The 14,293-nt window shown below is 38.8% G+C and overlaps 1 protein-coding gene across 1 annotated transcript in view; it reads right to left on the minus strand.

Moving 5' to 3' along the window:
- LOC120875959 (glycerophosphodiester phosphodiesterase domain-containing protein 4-like) overlaps positions 1-14,293 on the minus strand; it is an 83,340-nt gene that overhangs the window by 1,661 nt on the left and 67,386 nt on the right. The window contains exon 11 of the mRNA XM_040257697.1: positions 2,812-2,959. Within this exon, the coding sequence (XP_040113631.1) occupies positions 2,812-2,959 (148 nt within the window). The remainder of the gene's footprint in view (positions 1-2,811; positions 2,960-14,293) is intronic.

A 14,293-nucleotide genomic window follows, 5' to 3' on the forward strand; every position in this document is an offset into this window, starting at 1 on the left:
CACATACTGAAGAACAACTAAAGACCATGCCCCACAACTACTGAGGGCATGCTTTAGAGCCCACAAGCCATAATTACTGAGCCTGCACGCCACAGCTCCTGAAGCCCACACACTCCAGGGCCCGAGAACGGCAGATACTGAGCTTGTGTGCCCTAGATGCTGTGCTCCACAAGAAAAGCCACTGACGTGAAAAGCCTTCTTTCTCACTGCAATGAAGTGAGGCCCTGGCTTGCTGCAACTAGAGAAAGCCCTTGCAATGCAATGAAGACCTAGCACAGCAAACGCCCCCCCCCCCAAAAAAAAACCTGCAAATGAATTAGGTATGAGTGAAACAGTAAGAGACTAGGGGTTGTGGGATTATTATAAAAATCTGGGTGGATTCCTCATTCTCCCAATGACTTTAAGAATCGGACACAGTGTCTGAATAACAACCAAAGGAAACAAAACTTAGAAATTATACTTGGTTCATTTTGGAGTATATTTAAGCAAGGGAATACATAATTCAATCAGCTGAAATGCCCTCAAAGGAAAGACCTTGAGTCTTTGTCGAAAGATGAATAAGTATTTTTAAATGTATGAGTTATGTATGTGGTCAGCTGTTTATAAAAATGGCCACAATATTTCTCACCAAATGCAGGCCTGTATGGAATATGACTTTGTTGCTCCTCTCCATCAAGAAGTAAAGTGTGTCTCTCCTCTGCCCCCTCCTTAAATCTGGACTTGACCATGTGATCATCTTTGGCCAGTGGAACATTAGCAAACATCACACTTGGGAGATCTTTGAAAAGGCATATGCTTTGGGGCTTGACCTCTCTTGTTGCTGAGAACCCAATGCCACCAGGTGCACATGAGCAAGTTGGCTTCATTGAGGATGAGTGACTAAATGAAGAGACCTCAGTCATCCCGGTAGAATCCTAGACATATGGGTTGAGGTCATCCTAGATCACCTAGCCCAGCCAAAGAGGCTGGGACCAGAGAAAGCACTCAGCCGTCATAATGAATGTGACAAACATTTGACAGTTTTAAGCCACTAAGTATTAGATATGTTTTTTCAACATAGTAAAATGTTAACAGACCACATATCATTTATTTCACAATTCCTCACCTAAAATTTGTGAATTAACAGACTGCTAAGCAGATAGGATTATACTGGATAAAAATTGCTTCTACTGTAGTATCTTTAATCCCCAGGTTACAAATAATAAACTGAAGCCTAGTCAAGTTAACTAACATTTCCAAGTTCACACAGTAAGGGGTTGGGCCAAGATCTGAGTCAGCATATTCTAACCCAGAGTGTGGGTTGCTTAGGCAGGCCCATGGATACTGGCCTTACCTTCCTGAACAAACTGACCTTGAGTCCTTTAAAAAAGCCCAGGCCAGGTGTAGAAACAAGCTTTTGACTTAACATCCTTTACACCCTCTGAATTTTGAATCACATGAATTTATTATCAATTCAAATATTAAATTGAAAAGTTTTACTTAATAAAGTTTTATTTAATATATCCAAAGGGACAACTTTCAGACATTATTGATTTAGAGTAATAGGATTATGGAGGGGTATATTGATTTCCAATTTATATATTTTAGAATGATCAAATTTTATATACTGAACAAGTTTGACGGAGGATATTACAGAGACAGACAAGTAGAGAAGCTTCACCTATGCCAAGGGACCTGTCATCCAAGATTTCCTTGAGGGTAATCTGAAGAATGCTGCCCAAGGCTCCAAGGAAAAAGGAGTAAGCAGTTCGACAATTCCACCATAGGGCCTCAATGCAGTACTGGCTCTGTGAGATTGAGCCCATGGCCCTGATCACCTCATACCTCCTCCTGACCCCGATCAAGTCAGAAACAAGGACCAGTGAGGCTGGGGGTATGGAGAAAGCAACCCAAAATATGTAAGCTTCTCACTTAGGTTTCTCTGACTAAAACTTTGAGGTTCAAGGCAGTTTAGAGTTTGGGTTATTACTCTGGACAAGACAGTTGATGTTGAACTGAGGCTTTCTGGTGATTAAAAAGAACTTTAAAAATCATCTAACAGTGAACTATAGAGAAACTATGGAATCTGAGTGAGATCTTATTCAGGGACAAGAAAAGACTGAGGTCACAGAGCAGTTTTCTGCTGTAGGCTGTTGTGTCTGACTCAGTCATCCCATTCTACCTCTACACTGATAAGAAAAATTAGCTCTGTATCAGTTAACTGGTTAGCTGGGGCTCCCTTCATAGATAATAAGTGATGGGATTTATCTGGAAGTGTAACCCAGATGTTTAGGCCCCCATGCCTCTAAACATAAGCAGTAGCTGGATACACACTCTCCTTTTCAAAAGCATTTTTGCTCAGGATACAGTTTTCACTTGGTTTCCTTTCCACACCTCAGGTCACTGTCATCGTTGCTGCACCTTCAGGAAGGTGGGGCTGCAGTAACAAAACTCTGGAATCTGACCTCATTCTGAATATTGCATTCATGTGATGATGCCAAGGACCTTAACTTCAAGTTTCAGATTCCCCATGGTGATACTCCCAGTGGGTTGGATTCAACTCCAGAGCACTGCATTACATTATGCATGAAAGGCACATTGTGAGGACTCAATAAACAGTGATTATTATACCATTAATAATAATTTCTCCCTGAAAAATCACAGAAGGTGCTGGGTGAGGGAAGGGGGAAGGCCACATCTTCAATGTCACATAGGTCTCTGCTCTTAAGTAGCTCATCTAGAGACTACACAGTGTGCTAGGTAGGGGTGGGGAGGGGGACAGAGACTCCTATTGTACCAGACTTGGAAGAGCAATCTGGACAACCAGCTCACCATGAAGTAGTAAGGGTGATTGATCTTCTTCAGGACCTGAATGTTGTCTGTTGTCACTGAATGAATACTGGAACACCAGGCCAGTGAGAAGAGCCAAGGTTCATTGACGAGGTATATGTTGATGGTGATGTTAGCTGCTTTATATTCTCTGGAAAGAAAAAGAACCCACAGGAGGTTTCGACTTAATCTCACTCTCACATCTAAAAGGGAAACAGCCACCGTGTCACGAAAGGTTGTTGCTTAAATCACCGGAAACACCTGGTCATGTGACAACTTATGATATGACATGCTGAATTAGCTCATGTTGCAATGAGGATAAAGCTCTAGACTTAATACCTTTACTCCTGTACCAACAGTAGTATTTTATTCTTTATCTAGTTTTAAAATTTTCATTGAAATGTAGTTGATTTACAATGTTGTGTCAGTTTCAGGTTTATAGCAAAGTGATTCAATTTTACATATATACCTCTATCTAAATCTGCATCTATTCTTTTTTAGAAACTTTTTCATTGTAGATTATTGTAAGATGTTGACTAGTTTCCTGTGCTACACTCTAGGTCCTTGTTGGTTATCTATTTTATTTATAGTAGTGTGTTTATTTTAATCCCAAACTCCTAATTTATCCCTCTCCCTTTTCCTTTGGTAACCATAAGCTTGTTTTCTATGTCAACAGTAATAGTGATATTTTAGTAAACTACATGCTCTAAGACAAAAAAGGGGGAAAGGGAGGGAGACAGGGAGGAAAAAGGAAAGCCCTGTCAGAATTTGTCGACTTCAATTCATGGTGTAAATATTCCTCCAATTTCTCTCCCATAAGCTGCTATGTGCCAGCTGCAGTACGCTATCATGTAGCAAATGCACTTACTTCCATCAGAGCACTTACCACCCTTTACTCTATTTATCTGCTTTCCTATCAGTCTTCTTCACCTGACTGTAGCAAATTAAAAGCAAAGACTTTGTGTTACTCGTCTGTGCATATCCAGTACCTGCTTCCTAAGCAGTTAACTAGAGAAATAAAGAAATGAATGTTGATCTGGTAAATATTTACACTTCAAATATAAAGAATTTTTTAAAGCACTTAGTAGGGGAAATGGAACCCAAATTTCCCTGTGCACTAAATGCCAGTAGGTATTTGTGCACTGTCTAAAGAGGCAAGGAGATCCAACCAGTCCATTCTAAAGGAGATCAGTCCTGGGTGTTCATTGGTAGGACTGATGCTAAAGCTGAAACTCCAGTACTTTGGCGATCTCATGCGAAGAGCTGACTCATTTGAAAAGCCCCTGATGCTGGGAAAGATTGAGGGCAGGAGGAGAAGGGGACGACAGAGGATGACATGGCGGGATGGCATCACTGACACGATGGATGTGAGTTTGAGTGAACTCCGGGAGCTGGTGATGGACAGGGAGGCCTGGTGTGCTGCAATTCATGGAGTTGCAAAGAGTCGGATACGACTGAGCGACTGAACTGAACTGAAAGTGAGAGAGAATCACTCTACTTGATATTAAGTCTTACTATATATCTACAGTAATCAAGATAGTGTGGTATTAGGGAAGGAACAGGCATATGGAACCGTGGGACACAATTTTAAACCCAGAAATAGACCCATAAGAATATGTCAAAGTGATTTTTGACAAAGGTTTAAAAGCAATTCAGTGGGATAAGAGTTTTTCAACAAATGGTACTAGAGCAATAGGACAGGCATACATAGGCAAAAAACCCAGAAAACCTCAACTTACATCACATACTTCATATAAAAATTGACTAAATGGATCACAGACAAATACATAATGTAAAACTACAAAACTTTCAGGAAAAATTGAGACCTATGGGCTAGACAGAGAACTCTTAGACTTGACAGTAAAAGCATGATACATAATTGAGAAAACTGATGTTAGACCTAATAAAAAATTTAGAACTTTTGTTCCGTGGAAGAATCTTAAGGAGATGCTACAGACAAGAAATAGACTGGGACAAAATATTTACAAACAGAGCATCCAACAAAGGATTATATCTATCCACGTTTTGTCAGAACTCTCCACCATGACCTGTCCATCTTGGGTGGCCCTACACGGATGGCATGGCTCATAGTTTCATTGAGTTAGACAAGGATGTGATTCATGTGATCAGTTTGGTTAGTTTTCTGTAACTGTGGAGGTTTTCATGGTGGTTTTCATTCTGTCTGCCCTCTGATGGATAAAGATAAGAGGTTTGTGGAAGCTTCCTGATGGAAGGGAATGGCTGAGGGGAACCTGGGTCTTGCTCTGATGGGTTGGGCCATGCTCAGTAAATCCTTAATCCAATTTTCTATTGATGGGTGGGGCTGTGTTTTCTCTCAGTAGTTTGGCCTGAGGTCAAACTATGGTAGGGGTAATAGCAACCTCTTTCAAAAGGGCTTATGCCAGCATGCATGGCTCCCAGGATTATTGTATTCAGTGACCCTGAGCCCATGGCAGGCCACGGTCAACCCACGCCTCTGCTGGAGACTCCTGGACACTCACAGGCAAGTCTGGCTCAGTTTTTTGTGGGGTCACTATTCCTTTCTCCTGGGTCCTGGTGTGCACAAGGTTTTGTTTGTGCCCTCCAAGAGTCTGTTTCCTCAGTCCTGTGGGAGTTCTTCAATCAAATCCCACTGGCCTTCAAAGTCATAGTCCCTGAGAATTCTCAGTACCTTTGTTGGTTCCCCAGGTTGCAAAATCTGTTGTGAGCTCTAGAACTTTTGCAACAGTACGAGAACTTCTTTGGTATCATTGTTCTCCAGTTTATGGGTCATCTGCTTGGTGGCTCTGAAGTGGGGCTAATGGCGATGTCCTCCAAGAGGACTTATGCCACATCCCACGTCTCCCAGGTCTGCTGCAGCCAGAGCCCCTGTCCCTGTGGCAGGAGACACTCAAACACTCAAAGGCAGGTCTGGCTCAGTCTCTTGTGGGGTCCCTGGGTCCTGATACACACAAGGTTTTGCTTGAGCCCTCTGAGCATCTCTGGTGGGTATGGGGTTTGATTCTAAACATGATTTTGCCCCTCCAACCATCTTGTTGGGGTTTCTTATTTGCCCTTTGATATGGGGTATCTTTTTTTGGTGGGATCCAACATTCTCCTGTTGATGGTTGTTCAGTGGTTAGTTGCAATTCTGGAGTTTTTGCAGAAGATGAGCGTACATCCTTCTACTCAAACTTAAGGCATTAGAAACTTACTCCCCACTGGGCCAATCCTGGCATATTGGGAAGAGGACTATTCATCTGTTCATCTAGACTTTCAAACTAGTGCACAATTGCACTCATTTCACATGCTAGCAAAGTAAGGCTCAAAATTCTTCAAGCAAGGCTTCAACAGTAGATGAACTGAGAACTTACAGATGTTCAAGCTGGATTTAGAAAAGGCAGAGGAACCAGAGATCAAATTCCCAACATCCATTGGATCACAGAAAAAGCAACAGAGTTCCAGAAAACCATCTATTTCTGCTTTATTGACTACACCAAAGCTTTTGACTGTGTGGATCACAACAAACTGTGGAAAATTCTTCAAGAGATGGGAATATAAGACCACCTGACCTGCCTTCTGAGAAATCTGTATGCAGGTCAAGAAGCAGCAGCAAGAACTGGACATGGAACAATGCACTGGTTCCGAGTTGGGAAAGAGTACATCAAGGCTGTATATTGTCACCCTGCTTATTTAACATATATGCAGAGTGCATCATGCAAAATGCTAGGCTGTGTGAAGCACAGGCTGGAATCAAGATTGCTGGGAGAAATATCAGTAACTTCAGATATGCAGATGACACCATCTTTATGGCAGAAAGAGAAGTGGAACTTAAGAACCTTCTGAAGAAAGTGAAAGAGGAGAGTGAAAAAGCTGGCTTAAAACTCAACATTCAAAAAACAAAGATCATGGCATCCTGTCCCATAACTTCATGGCAAATAGATGGGAAAACAGTGGAAACAGTGACAGACTATTTTCTTGGGTTCCCAAGACACTGTAGATGGTGACAGCAGTCATGAAATTAAAAGACGCTTGTTCCTTGGAAGAAAAGCTATGACCAACCTAGACAGCATATTAAAAAGCAGAGACATTACCTTGCCAACTTGGCCCATATAGTGAAAGCTATGGCTTTTCCAGGTTTTTCCATAGCTTCATAGTTTATGTATGGATGTTAGAGTTGGACCATAGAGAAAGCTGAGTGTCGAAGAATTGATGCTGTAGAAGACTCTTGAGAGTCCTTTGGACTGCAAAGAGGTCAAACCAGTCAATCCTGAAGGAAATCAGTACTGAATATTCATTGGAAGGGCTAATGCTGAAGCTGGAGCTCCAATACTTGGGCTACCTGATGGGAAGAACTGACTCATTAGAAAAGACCCTGATGGTGGGAAAGATTGAAGGCAGGAGGAGAAGGGGACAACAAGGATGTGATGGTTGGACAGCATCAATAACTCGGGGGACACGAGTTTGAGCAAACTCCAGGAGTTGGTGATAGACAGCATGGAGTGCTGCAGTCCTTGGGGTGCAAAGAGTTGGACATGACTGAGCGACTGAACTGAACAGACTGATAGAAGTAACTCTAAAAATTCAACAATAAAAATCAAGCCATTCAGTTAGAAATAATAAGCAAAAACATTTTACTGAAGAGGATAAACTATAGCTTTCACTATATGGGCCAAGTTGGCAAAGTAATGTCTGTGCTTTTTAATATGCTGTCTAGGTTGGTCATAGCTTTTCTTCCAAGGAGCAAGCGTCTTTTAATTTCATGACTGCTGTCACCATCTGCAGTGACTTTGGAACCCAAGAAAATAGTCTGTCACTGTTTCCATTGTTTTCCCATCTATTTGCCAAGGCAACTAAGAACATAATAAGATCTTCAGTATCATTACCTGTCAGAGAATGAAAATTAAAACCACAGTGTGATATCACTACACACCTATCAGAATGGCTACAGTAAAAAATGACGATGCCATAAACTGCAAGGATGTAGAGCCCTGGGTCATCATACATTGCTGGTGGGATGTAAAACAGTACAGGCCCTCTGAAAATGTTTGGAAGTTTCTTATAAAACTAAATAAAACTTACAAAGTTTCTTAGAAAACTTTGAAAACTACCATACTCCAGCAATTGCAGTTTTAGCCACTAATCTTATAGAAGTAACAACTTATATTCACAGCAGGCAATTCTGGGAAGATGGCAGAAAAAGAAGCACCAGGAACCTGATCCCATCCTGGACAATAACATTGGCAAAATCTAATGTCACTATTAATATTTTGGTACTATGGCATCTATTGTAGTCTTACAACTTTCAGGGAAGTTTTAGATGGTAAGCTATAGTTAACATGGGTCAGTTTCAGCAACTATAACAGTAGCAGTTACCATTTCCAGACTCCCAGCTCCATGACAGGCAGCTGTGCCCACGTTCCTAGAGCAACTTGCACACAGCTTAATGAGAGTCACAGGGGGCAAAATGATTACTATCTTCCACTTACTTGGGATCTGTGCTCCGATCACTGATTGTTGCTTCTGGCTACAGATGTGCACAGAAAATGAATACAGCATTATTGTTGCTTTCCTCACCACACCTCCCCCCTCACTGAAGCAAACTTCTCCCCTTTCCACTAAAATGACTTCCAGTGGATTTAAAGGTTCAGTGCTCTTTCTTCCTCATCATTCATTTATCTCTTTTCCCTCTTTTGGGAGCCAGACATTAAAGATTAAGACATCCAAAAGCAACATATATGGGGAAAATTATGAAGAGATCTCATCTGCCAGGGAAAGGTATATTAGAGACCTAGAAGACCTTAAGTTTTGGAACAGAGACAACAACAACAACAACAAACACAAATAAATAAAATAAACAAACAGCAAAACCCAGAAAACCATGGAGGAGGAGGAGATTCTGACTTCAAGAGTTACCAGATTATTACATTCAGTGTACAGTTTTTAAGAAAAAAATCACAAGGTGTACAAAGAAACAAGACAGTAGGGTTTCATTCAGAGGAAAAATAAATAAATCAACAAGAACTGTCCCTGGAAAAGAGCTGATTTCAGATATACAAGATGAAGAATTTTAAAAAACCATCTTGAAGATACTCAAAGAATTAAAGGAAAATATATAATTTTTTTTAAATGAAGAAAACAGAAACATTAATAAAGAGACAGAAAGCCTAGAAAATACCAATCCCAACTCTAGAGCTGAAAATCACAATAACTGAAATGAAAAACTGAATATTAAAATCCAAAGGCAGATTTGACCAGACAGAAGAAATAATTAGTGAACTAGAAGACGGATCAATAGATATTAATGATTCTGTGGAAAAGAAGCAAAAAAGACTGACGAAAATGGAACAGAGCCTAAGATATCTGTGGGACAGCCTTCAGCAAGTCAATATACGCATTTTTAGGTACTAAAAGGAGAGAGAAAGGAGCAGAGAGAATATCTGAAGAAATAATGGCTGAAGCCTGCCCAAATGTGATGAAAGATATGAATATAAATATTCAATAAACTCTAAGTAAGATGAACTCAAAGGGATCCACCCTATGACACACTATATAATCAAAGTTCCAAAAGCCAAAGGCAAATAAAGAATCTTGAAGCATTTGTCTTATAGGAGATTCACAGGCACAGGAGGAAATTAAGATATTCCCAGGTAAACAAAAGGTGAAGGAGTTCATGGGCACTAGATCAGCCCTGCAGGAAAAACTCAAGAGCATCCTCCAAGGTGAAATAAAGAGACAGTAGTTTAAAGATGAAGAGAGACAAAAATATATCAATAAAAGTAAATATAAGGGCAACTATAAAAGATAGTATTATTGTAACAATGGTGTGTAACTATAGTCTTTATTTTATACATAATTTAGCAAAAGATCTATAGGAAAAAACCAGAATTATTAGTCTAAAAGCTAATAATTGTATAACTTTATCAACTTCACATGTTATCTTTTACATAGTTTGAGAAACTTGCATTTAGAGGAATTATTAGTTTATTTTTGAGGCATACAGTATATAAAAATGAAAATTTCTGACATTAAAAAGTGAAAATGGAAGGATTGGAGTTATAAAGAAGGGTTATTGCATGTTACTGAATTTAAGCTTTTATAAATTCAACCACAGTGTCATAACTTTAGGATGGTAAGTGTAATTCCCATGGTAACACACAAAAATTAGGTATAAAAAACATAAAAAAGGAGATGAGAAAAGGATTTAAACATTTCACTACGAAAAACAACTAAACACAAAAGAAAACAGTAAGGAAGAAAATAAGGGAAAAATTATAAGGTATATGCTGTTGCTGTTGCTAAGTCGCTTCAGTAGTGTCCGACTCTGTGCGACCCACCAGACTCCCCCATTCCTGGGATTCTCCAGGCAAGAACACTGGGGTGGGTTGCCATTTCCTTCTCTAATGCATGAAAGTGAAAAGTGAAAGTGAAGTCGCTCAGTCGTATCCGACTCTTCGCCACCCCATGGACTGTAGCCTACCAGGCTCCTCCGTCCATGGAATTTTCCAGGCAAAAGTACTGGAGTGGGTTGCCATTGCCTTCTCCAATAAGGTATATAGAAATAACAAATTAAAATAACAGATGATAGGAACAATATTTACAAAAATGACAGCAGTAACAGCAATAATCTTTGTCCTTTTAAGTAATTTAAATCATGTAAACAGATTAAACTCTTCAATCAGAGAGTGTCAGAATGCATAAAAACATATGACCCATGTTTATGCTGCCCACAAGAGACTCATTTAAGATCCAAATGCACAGACAGATTGCAAACGAAAGGACAGAAAAGTTATTCCATGCAAATAGTAACTAAAAAGAGCATGGGTGGCTATATTAATATCAGATAAAACAGGGACTATGTAAAAAAAGTTTACATGTGACAAAGGAGGATAGTATATATTAATACAAGTTTCAACATAGCAAGAAGATATATTAATTATAAACATTTATGTACCTAATGATAGACCAGTAAAATTTACAAAGTAAACAATGATAAAATTGAAGCTGTATAATAACAGTTGGAGATTTTAATATCCCATTCTCAATGATAAATGGAACAATTAGAAGATAAGCAGGGAAAGAGAGGACTTAACACAAGAAACTATATCTAAGAGACAGAACACTCAATCCAATAAGAGCATACACATTCTTCTCAAGTGCATGTGTGACAACTCTCATTTTAGATATGTTATGTCACTAATTATATCCAATTGAACACAATGAAGTCAGAAGTCTAACAAAAGGAAAATTGGAAAATTCACATATTTGTGGGACTTAAGTCTAAGGGAGACAAAAAAACCTCAATAAAAGTAAATATAAGGGATACACAATGGAGTATTACTCAGCCATTAAAAAGAATACATTTGAATCAGTTCTGATGAGATGGATGAAACTGGAGCCGATTATACAGAGTGAAGTGAGCCAGAAAGAAAAACACCAATACAGTATACTAACACATATATATGGAATTTAGGAAGATGGCAATGATGACCCTGTATGCAGGACAGCAAAAAAGACACAGATGTGTATAGCGGACTTTTGGACTCAGAGGGAGAGGGAGAGGGTGTGATGATCTGGGAGAATGGCATTGAAACATGTATAATATCATGTAAGAATCGAAATGCCAGTCTATGTCTGATGCAGGATATGACACGCTTGGGGCTGACGCGCGGAGATGACCCAGAGAGATGTTGTGGGGAGGGGGGTGGGAGGGGGGCTCATGTTTGGGAACGCATGTACACCTGTGGTGGATTCATGTCAATCTATGCCAAAACCAATACAGAATTGTAAAGTAAAAATTAAAAATAAATAAATAAATTTAAAAAAATAGTATTATTACACTTTCAAGTAACTAAAGGATAAAGAAAGAAATCACAAGGGAAATGAAAAAAATATATGGAGATGAATGAAAATGAAAACACAAAAACTCATGGGATGCAGCAAAGGTGATGCTAAGGGGGAAATGCATAGCTATAAATTCTTACATTTAAAAAAATAAGAGGATTATTGCATCTATGTTCATCAGTAATGTGGGCCTGTAATTTTCTTTTTTGTGATATCTCTGCCTTTGGTATCAGAGTGACAGTGGCCTCACACAATGAATTCAGAAGTGTTCCTTCCAAATAATATCATCAATGTCACAGAAGAACATAGATGCAAAAATCCTCAACAAAATATGAGCAAACCAAATCCAACAATATATTTAAAAGCTCATATACCATGATCAAGTGGGATCTATCCCAAAACTGCAAGGAGTTTTCAGTATTATCAAATTGATCAATGTGAAAAACCACATTAACAAACTGAAGAATAAAACCCATATGATCATTTCAATAGATGTGGAAAAAGCTTTTGATGAATTTCAATATCCACTTATGATTAAAAACTCTACAGAAAGTGGGCAAACAGGGAACATTCAGCATAATAAAGGCCATATATATGACAAACTCACAGCTAAGATCATACTTAGAGTTAAAAAGCTGAAAGCACTTCATCTACGATCAGATCAGGAACAAGACAAGAAGGCCCACTCTTATCACTTTTATTCAACATAGTTTTGGAAGTCTTAGCCACAGAAACCACAGAAAAAAGAAATAAAATGAATTCAAATAGGAAAAGAAGAAGTAAAACTGTCTTTGTAGATGATATGATAAAATAGAAAATCCTAAAGACACTACCAGAAAACTACTGCTGTTGTTGCTAAGTTGCTTCAGTCATTTCCAACTCTGTGCGACCCCATAGACGGCAGCCCACCAGGCTCCCCCGTCCCTGGGATTCTCCAAGCAAGAACACTGGAATAGATTGCCATTTCCTTCTCCAATGCATGAAAGTAAAGAGTGAAAGTGAAGTCGCTCAGTCTTGTCCGACTCTTAGCGACCCCATGGACTGAAGCCTACCAGGCTCCTCTGTCCATGGGATTTTCCAGGCAAGAGTACTGGAGTGGGCTGCCATTGTCTTCTCCTGGGCGGCCTCCATAGACTGTCGTAAAATTCTGCTTTGAAAATAATATTTCGGCTCAAGTTCAAACATCTAGTTCTGCCTATTTGTTCATGACTTCTCAAGCATTTAGAGCATCTGCTTTAGAAAATAAAAATTCAAGAAAGTGAGAATGGCATCTCTTGCTCAGCATGCCTTGCTGTTGCATAACATATAGGTAGATTCCTCCTAAGCATGATTGAAGATGACTGAGGAGAAAATTCATATGAATCAAGTTGTTATTACTAACAAGTACCTATCTCTCTCATCAGTGAATTCAGTGAAGTTGCAAAATGCATAATTAATGTGTCTAAACCTATTGGACTTCTATACTGTAACAACAAAATATCAGAAAGAGAAATTAAGGAAACAATCCCATTTGCCATTGCATCAAAAACAATAAAATACCTAGGAATCAACCTACCTAAGGAGGCAAAAGACCTGTACTCTGAAAACTGTAAGATTTTGATAAAAGAAATGAAAAATGATGACAAATAGATGGAAAGGTAAACTGTGTTCTTGGAATAGAAGAAATATTGTGAACAAATTATTGACCAGAGATGTATTAATAAGTTTTTTGTTACCCACATGTTATTGACTGGAGATGTATCAATATTTGTTTACATAACAAGTTGCCAGCCATAGGTTTGGCTTCAGCAAAAATTCCCTGGTCAATAATGTGTATGGAAACACAAAAGACCCCAAATAACTAAAACAACCTTGAGAAAAAAGAAAGGGGCTCGAGGAATCATAGTCCCTGACTTCAAGCTATACTTAAAAGCTACGCAAACAAAACAGTATAGTGCTGGCACAAAAATAGAAATGTAGATAAATGGAACTGGGATGGAAAGAACAAAAATAAACCCATACACTTATGGTCAATTAGCTTACAACAAAGGAGGCAAGACTATACAAGGGAGAAAAGGTAGTCTCTTCAAAAAGTGGTGCTGGAAAAACTAGACAGCTGTATGCAAAAGAATGAAATTAGAACAGTCTCTAACACCATACACAAAAATAAACTCAAAAACGGATTAAAGACCTAAATGTAAGACCAGCTATTATAAAAGTCTTAAAGGAATACATAGGTAGAACACTGTGATATAAATCACAATAAGATCTTTTTTGATCCATCTCCTGGAGTAATGAAAATAGAAACAAATGGGACCTAATTAAAACTTAAAAGCTTTTGCACAGCAAAGGAAACCATAAACAAAATGAAAGGACAATCCACAGAATGGGTGAAAATATTTGCAAATGAAGTGACTGACAAGGGGTTAAACTCCAAGATATACAAACAACACATGCAGCTCAATAGCAAAAAAACAAACAACTCAATGAAAAAATAGGTAGCATATCTAAATAGACATTTCTCCAAAGAAGACATACAGGTGGCCAAAAAGCACATGAAAAGATGCTCAACACCACTAATTATTAGAGTAATGCAAATGGAAAATACAATGAGGCATCATTTCATACCAGTCAGAATGGCCATCATTAAAGAAAATATACAAATAATAAATGCTGGAGAAGA

The sequence above is a fragment of the Oryx dammah genome, unplaced genomic scaffold, assembly GCF_014754425.2.
Source record: "Oryx dammah isolate SB20612 unplaced genomic scaffold, SCBI_Odam_1.1 HiC_scaffold_17, whole genome shotgun sequence".
Taxonomy (NCBI): Eukaryota; Metazoa; Chordata; class Mammalia; order Artiodactyla; family Bovidae; genus Oryx; species Oryx dammah.